A 9,041-nucleotide genomic window follows, 5' to 3' on the forward strand; every position below is an offset into this window, starting at 1 on the left:
TATACTCTTTTCTATTTCTTGAGACTGGTATTTATTGTTTAAATAAATCAATTGGTGCTCATCTTAAGTCTCAACATTCTTTGTTATATCATCAAAATGAATACAATGTAATAAATAATTATATAAACAGGGCATTAAGAATAACTGATGCTTGTAGCCTGTATATCGTAAAAAGTAAGATATTTAAAATATTTCAGGAAAATTTTTATCCCAAAACATTAATGCACAAAATAGGAGATATAAACTTCAATAATTCCAAAGATAGCTCGGAAAATAAAATACCAATTAATAAGAAATTTTATGGATTCGACTACATAATGGGTTTATTCAGAAATCATTTAAATTTCAAGGAAGTTGATGAATACAGACAAAACAATAAAATTAAAAATTATTACACCAAATTAAAGGAAGAAAATTGTTGTGTTTAAATTGTTAAGAGTGATACCAATGGCTAGTTCTCTGCACCCCTGTATCACTCCATTATAACTGGTATCAAATTGAATGTACAGTTGTCAATTTCAATAAATATGTTTAAAAAAAATTGTCCAGCTGTCTATGTAGGTGAAACTAAGCAATTGTTTAGTGAAATAATGTATCAACACGGAAATTATATAAGAAATGAGGATTCCAATAAAACAGCACTAGTGCAGCATGCAGCTAAAACAAACAAAAATTCGATTTTGATAACACCATAATTTTACATAAAGAAAACAATATGTTCAAAAGAAAAATACTTGAGTCAATTTATATATCAGAGTAGATAAATTACATAGAAAAAAAATTAAAACAGATAAATGAAAATTGAACCAACACAACACACTGATGCGAAATGTTCTGTTGTAATAGAGACTTTTTTCAAGTTTGAAAAATTTGATTCTCCGAACACATAAAAAAAGTTTTTCTACGAATGCAGAGTTATTCGTTTAGGAATGGTTTTATAGGAAAAACTAAGTACGAGATAGCAAAAACTATATTGTAGTTGGCATCCAATGTTTTTTGAATTTGAACTGGTTGGATAAATTGCAAAAAGTTAATAAAATAAATCTACCTCCATTTATTTCTGAATATATTCATTTTAACTTTTGCTTTGGCTACTAAGAATCTATCTATTCGTACAAATTGGTTGCTATCTTATAAAAAATACAAAATCTGAGATTCCGAAGACAGTGACAAAAGTTGAACAATGTTTAGTTAGGGGATAAAAATTAAAAAAAAAAAAAAAAAAAATAGCACTTGAAAAATCGTATCTCGACAAAGGATAAATCTAGTAACTATTGAAGGCACTATATGTTGATAAACTATCCTTCCTTTAATTACAGACATTTTTCACTAGAAAACACTGCATACGCCACAATGTTTTTTTAATAGATCATTTACACCTGGAGTTAAATACTCACTCCATACGTCCCTAATTTAGAAAACGATGATGAAATTTCTTGTATAAACATTGTGCAAAATTTGCAAGAGGCAACTCGTGGGCACACAATCTTGGCATCTGACGAAGTGGTAAAAAAAATACAATAAAATTACGTAGGCTTCCCCCACCCCCCACTCCCAGAGAAATGAGGAAGGATATTACCCGTTACAACTGAGAGAACATTAGTCTTTGGAGTGAGTTGACCCTCCAGTGTCACGATGTTCCTTTGTCAGTTCAACCGTGGATTAGTGAGGCAGGTTATCGTCAGTACGATAAGTGAGTGGCGCATATATGATATGTAATAGTATAGTATTCATATGCATATATAATAAGAATAAAACTTCATTATTAGAGCATTCATGTAATTGTATAACGCTAATATAGATTTATTATTATGTATATACTTATTATTTATTATTAATGTATACGAATATATAATATATAATAAATAAAGATTTAATATTGCAGTATCTATATGCACATATAATAATAATATAGGTTTATTATTATGTTATATACATACATATATGATAATAATATAGGTTTCTTATTATAGTAAGCATGTATAATATGAATAACGATTTATTATTATAGCATTCATTACAGGTTTATTATTATAGTATTTATATGCATATATAATGATAATACAATTTTATAATTATTATAACTTATATGCTTAAGAATACTATGTATAATTATATGCATTGATATAATTATATAACGGTAATATAGATTTTTTATTATTGTATACGTACAAGTATATAATATAAATAAAGATTTAATAGGATAGTATTTATATGCACCTATAATAATAATACAAGTTTATTATTATATTATTTATATACATATATAGTGATAATATTGGTTCATTATTATAGTATGCATATATATTACTAATAAAGATTTATTATTGTAGTATTTTTATGCATAAATAATAGTAATACAGGTTGATTATTATAGTATTTATATGTATACACATATAAATACTATAATCATTATATATATGATAGTACAGCTTTATTGTTATAGTATTCTTATGCATATATAATAATAATGCAGATCTATTATTATAGTATTCATATGCATATATAATAATAATAATACAGGTTAGTTATTGTAGTATTTATATACATATATAATAATAATACAGCTTTATTATTATAATATTCATATGTATATATAATAAAATAGGTTAATTATTATAGTATTCATATACACATATAAAATTAATTTAGATTTATTATTATAATGTACATATGCATTTATAATAAATGTACAGGTTTATTATTATAGTATTTACATTTATATGTAACGATAATCCAGGAATGTTTTGATATCATTTTAGCTAAAGCTTTTTTTCATTTGCCTATTTTTATATGTTTATATGAAACTCGACTGTTAAATAATGTTGAAGAACTGTATTTTGACCACGTTGCCAGATTTTCTTCACATTATATTGTATTCTGACATGCGTGCCTTTCAATGAAAGAATAAAACTAAAATTTCGAAGCGACCTTGGGGAACTGGTTGTGGTTGATTGTAGGCCGAACCTCACGATCCTCAAAAAATACGTACCACTGACATTCCAGTAAAGTGATTAATTTATCGATATCATCGCTCTTCAAGGAAAGAAAAAATATTTTTTTTAAATAAAAGTTTTCCTTAAATAATTGTCAAACATTATAATTGTAAATACCCAAAAGCTAATTGAAAATATTCGGATATTATAATTAAACTAAATAAAGTAATTAAATAAAACTGATAAATGTTTGGAAACTGATATTACCAATAATAAACAGCAAACATCATTAATGAAGTAACTAACAATACTCTTTTCACGCATTCTCACCTGATCAGAAAACTGCCACCTCCAACGTGCAAATATTGTCAGTCCATTCTAACGATTAGACATATTCTTAAAGAACGGACTCACTATTTGCCAATAATAAACAGGATAGGACTGACCCCAAATTTATCAGAAGCTCTCACAGATGAGGAAGCTAAAATTACATTAGTGTTTCAATTTTTAAAAGCACATCGCCTTCTTTCTAAATTATAACTCCTCTTATTTTTTTTAAATTTATTTTTTACTTTTATCACGCCATAGGAGTTGATGACCAGAGAGTTTTACGCCTTTAAGCAATAATCAACAACTATAACAACACTAATCTAAGTCCATCTCTTTTCTATTCATTGCTTGAACCTTTAATCACATTCCGTCCACTCTATTCCCGAAGAATAGCAATTAACTGTGCCAAATAATATTTGTAAATAGATAGAAAGATAGATGAGAACTGTAAAAAAATATTATTGGATGTTTTTATTATTTATTTAGAATCTTAAAACCAACCCCCTCGGTTCACAGATTCTAAATAGATAAATATTATCGGATATGCTAAAAATTCAGATCACTGTACAGGATAGAATAGGTCACTTCATAAATAACAAATAAATGTATCATAGTAACTTTGTGCTAAAGATTAATTTGGTATAAAGGATAATTATCACCGCTGATAAAGAAATTAGGAAAATAAATAAGCTTCCAAATTTTATACATCGCTTGGATTTTATTTTACATAAAATAAATAAAGAGTTGGTATTCTTAACTTGATTATTTAATCTCCAAGACGTAAGGTGTTAAAGAATGTATAGATATATGTACTACATAAAATCAAATCTTCACTTTTTTTCTTTTTTTTTTTTTTTAACGAGTTGTTATACATTATACAGGACCATAGTCGGTTAAGGAATCATGGTTCGGATAAGCGAGGATCAGATTAAAGACAGTCCACAGTATGTTCATATAATCATTATTACCTATTTTTCCCTTGTATTTTATTTTTAGTTTTAAAATATGCCTTAAGATTTATGAATTTGTTGGCTTTTTATAATTTTTTTTTTACATGAGATGTTTCTAATTTCCTTAAATCCCATACGTATGTATATAAACATTAATTCCTGCTTCCTGTAAATTATTTTTAGTTCTTTTATTTTAGTATCATTCATTTAATTTTATTAAACGTTTGTCGCTTTATTTTATTTTTTCCTTGGAATTTTTTTGTTAGTTTTCTTTTCCAATTAACTGTCAAAATGATATTTTATAACTCTATTTATTTTTTTATTTATAATTTTGTTTTTACTTTAGGCTCTAAACCTCTCTTTGATGCCTGAAATATTATTCTAAAGTTCCGGTATAAATAAGGAATTTTAATATTATGATTATTATTGAAACAGCAACAAACAACTCATTTAAAACAATTGAAATTTCCAATTGTAGTACTCACTTTCTTAATTTCAGCAAACTTTACAGTAATGATTAAAAACTACTAATTTAAATTAAACCAGCTTTTAAACTTTTTATTTATATATATTTTTTTATGAAAATATAATGAAGTCGCGCACCTTCGCATAACTTAATAGATACATTTTTACACGATCTTTCCATTCTGAAGCAAATTTCCACAAACATATTCAAAATCATTAAGATTGAAAAAGTTTGAGAGAATTTCAACGCACATATAAAATATTATGTTCTACATTTTTATTTTTAATTAGGGAAACAGCAGATGAATTATTAATGAGTTATTCCTTTGTTGTAAACAATTCAATTTCGATGATAATGATGTGTCAAACTTGAGAATTTAATTATTGTTCTAAATAAAATGTTAACAAATGCAAAGTAAACTACTGTAAAACATTTTGTAGCAGAACAAAATATTCGAGATTAGCATGATCATATTTATAAGAAAAAAAATAAAAATACATAAATATAGTGGAACAAAATATAATTAACTGCCTCTGCTGGATTTGAATCCGGGTCCTTAGAGTTAGTAGCAATGTGCCTTACCACATTTCTCCTTCATTTAAAAATGAATGTAGACATAATAAAGAAACCTCAATGCACAATATTTCCAAGTCCGGTTTTCAGAGGAAAACTCTAAAAAAATTCTCAAATATACGTTTTTATATCATTTTACTATTTGTGTGTGGATTTTATGGCTTTTCATGCGTCTCAAGTGATAGTTAAATATATAACTATAGATTCGGAAAATTGATGTATATCACTATGTACTACAATTCTTTTTATTATATTCAACATTCTAGTTTGTTCCTTTTTCTTTCCCACGGTATCTTATACATCTATATTACTATATCTTTTTAATTTATTATTTGGTCTATTTAGCTAACTATCAATTACTTTTATTATATATATTTATTCATTTGTAATTATAAATAATAATTAGAAATGGGTCATTATTTCAAATATTCAAAAATTGATGGTACATTTAAAATAGTTTGCAAATTCAGTACGTATGTCCTATCAGACTATGTCAATGATAATACAGCTTAGCTAATACAAAAGAATATTAAATTGTAATACTCATTAATAAGTACAATAATAAATGCTCTATACGTTTCGAATATGTATAAAATCGATAATTTGCAGGCGTTCTTAAAACTTTTCGTCGAAAATCATGATAGAGTGCTACCAATGGGTAGTTTCTCTACATGTTTGTACCATACCATTATGATTTCCTCAAATTCACTAGATGTATTTTATGTACAGTTGTAAATATAAATAAATAAATTTTTAAAAAATATATAGTCCTAATATAAATACATAAATATCATGTATAATTAAGTGAAATTTAAAATAAACATAAATTTGTAAAAAATAATTTTTAATACCCATAAATAAAATCAATTTATGAGCTAAATTAATTTAAGCTTTATTTAACTAACAAACTTGAATCCTTATAAAACAGGGATTCCATAATTACCCTTCAGAACTTAGGATGGTATTCTTAACGTGTTGAAGAACGTAAACATTTCTAATTATGTAAATTTTCTCCCAACAATTGTTAGACAGTTAGTTATCTGTGGACAATCATCTCGGGGTATTAAGTAAGGCTTTAAGCTAACAAGCAATAACTGTAAACCTTATCTCAACATTCGTACTATTATGAAATTAATTCTGTGAGACAAAAGATAACTCTCATTCAAGAAATATTGCACTATAAAACTGTCTTCTGCAATCTTACCCTACATATTGTCTCTACATCAGAAGACAATTTTAAAAATAAAACAGATAGAAGGCCAAAATATTAGCCTAGTGATGGAGCCTCTCATGTGTTTACAATAATATATGATAGTATATCTAATCACTTCATAAGATTATTCTAACTAAACATGAATGGATGTTTTACACACACCTGAATGAACTAGAGGAGGCTCGTTCCAACACGATCAAAACAAAGATGAATCGTGTTGGAACAGACCTAAGAACGCTGTAAAGTCTACTTCATGATGTTTTGTTTAACTGCGTTTTTTTCCATGATTCCATTATTTATAAGTTATTTAAACAATATTTACCATAAACAAACAAAAGTTGATACATTGTTGTTGTTGATATTATGATAAATCAATAAATGAATCATAAATGGTAAAAAATTGATAACTGATAATTGAATAGAAAAAAAAATAAAAAAAATTGATTGACAATCGTGGAATTAGATAGTAGTAGATTGAAAACAGTGAAAGATGAAATATAATACCATGTAGGTAAGAAGATATGTAAGTAGTGTCTTAAAAACTGAAAAAACAAGTATTGAATCTGCAAATTGAACAATATGATAGAAATATAGTGAGTGACTTATATCTGAATTAAATTATATAGCTATACCTAAAATATATGCGTTAATCAATTTGTCGATTAAATACTCGTTTTTTGAGTTTTTTAGACACTACTTGCATATCTTATAATATACATATCTTCTTACCTACATGATATTATATTTCATCTTTCACTGTTTTCAATCAACCATCTAATTCCACGATTATCAATCATTTTTTTTTTTACTATTCAATTATCAATTATCAATTTTTTACCATTTATGATTCAATTCAATATTTTGTATAATTCCAAATTTGTTTGTATACTATTCCTTTTCAATTTTATGTTTCTTTAAATGTTGTTGTTATCTCTTTTGTTCTATAGTCCTGATGAAGATCTGAATTTCAGGTCGAAACGTCGGCATAAAATAAATAAATATTGTTTTGTTTATTTATGTTGTTCTTTGCTGACCGCATCTCCCGACAAACTTCTCCAATCAAAATCATTTTGAGTTAATTTAAGTATATATAATTAAAAAATAAAGTGTTCACGATACACCACCTCTCTCCCCTACAGTTTATTTATTTCGAGTAAAATCTAAAATTACCACTCAGTTTTCTTCTGGAGCACCATATTAGTAAAAGTACATTAAAGAACTTCATAGCGCATTATTAAAGATTTTTACATCCAATGATTCCTTAAATGTTTTTCCTTGAACATGGAACGTGGAAAAAACAATATTTTGTGAATTAATTTTGCCGAAAATCATGAAATTCTATCTCCAACAAAATATGAAATTACTTCGTCAACTTCGTTCTACTACATTCATCCATCGTTAATGTGAGTGCTAATAGACATCTGTACAACATATGGTTACTCAGATTTAGTACTTCATTTACCAAACGTTTTGTTCACACAACTAAACAAAAAAAAAATAAGATAAAAATAATAATTCTGAATAAGAGACAAAAGTAAAGTTAATAACAAACAACTGCCCTCAAATGAGAAAAAAAAATAAAATAACAAGTTATTGAAAAAAGGACGATGAGAAAATTAATTAAATGGAAGTTAATAGAATCGGTAGATATAGAATTCATAACAGGATATCCTGCAGCAGCCGAGGCTTCAGTCTTCGGGTTGAGGTTGGGTTTCCCAGGTTGTAGGTCACTGCTCCTTTAACTGTCGGCAACTAGGAGTGGGACTTCATGAACCGTTTTTTGATGTAATCCTCTAATGATTCCATTTGTAATTCCCGATGTAATTGGCTATTTATTACAAAGCAAGGATCATTCACTCCTGAAATATAGTTTTCCCAAAATAATTTCGGTAATAATTGATTTTTCGTTATGAAATTTTGTATTTTTAAAATGATATATTTTGAAAACTGTTAAACATAAACAGCTCTACTATAGCTTATATTTTATAAATCTACCTTAAATGATATTCTACTAGGTTTTTTTTTTAATTTCAATTTTTTTTAGTACTGTAGGTAGTTCAAAAATATATTTACAGAATAAAAAAATGATTTTTTAAATGTGCTGAAACAGTCAACATTTTTCATCTCCCTAATTATGGTTGGCAGAATCATCAATTTTGACTAATAGCTATATAATTTTAGAGGTGAAATAAATACCTACCTCTTAGTTATTCAACGAAAAAAAGAATAGCAAAACATTAAGTAGTTGTTAATTAATTAATTATATGTAATTTATTCCCCATGATTTTTAGATGGGATAGATTTTTTTTGAAAAATGGGTAATCATTTTAGGATTTAGTTTGTGAATTATGAAAGTGTTTGATATTCCAAATCAAAAAAAGCCTTTTCTGGCATTTCAAGGCCAGTTCGAGTTTATTTTGATAAATATTATGAAACCAGCTACTCCTAGGATGACAATTAAAAAATACTTCACATTCAATTCAGCTTGCTAAAAGAGCTTTGGATTCAAATTTTAACAAAGCTACTCTACATAAAGAGGTGTTATGTTTTTTAAATATTTATGTTATGTTACA

The 9,041-nt window shown here is 26.4% G+C and overlaps 1 protein-coding gene across 1 annotated transcript in view; it reads left to right on the plus strand.

The window, feature by feature from the left end:
- The first annotated feature begins 1,603 nt into the window (after positions 1-1,603).
- The window catches only part of LOC106690862 (facilitated trehalose transporter Tret1), an 11,223-nt gene continuing 3,785 nt past the window's right edge, over positions 1,604-9,041 (plus strand). Inside the window, exon 1 of the mRNA XM_014436447.2 lies at positions 1,604-1,693. Coding sequence (XP_014291933.1) covers positions 1,636-1,693 — 58 coding nt within the window. The 5' untranslated portion in view covers positions 1,604-1,635. The remainder of the gene's footprint in view (positions 1,694-9,041) is intronic.

The sequence above is a fragment of the Halyomorpha halys genome, unplaced genomic scaffold (genome assembly GCF_000696795.3).
Source record: "Halyomorpha halys isolate HHAL.00 unplaced genomic scaffold, Hhal_1.1 Scaffold1920.1, whole genome shotgun sequence".
Classification (NCBI taxonomy): Eukaryota; Metazoa; Arthropoda; class Insecta; order Hemiptera; family Pentatomidae; genus Halyomorpha; species Halyomorpha halys.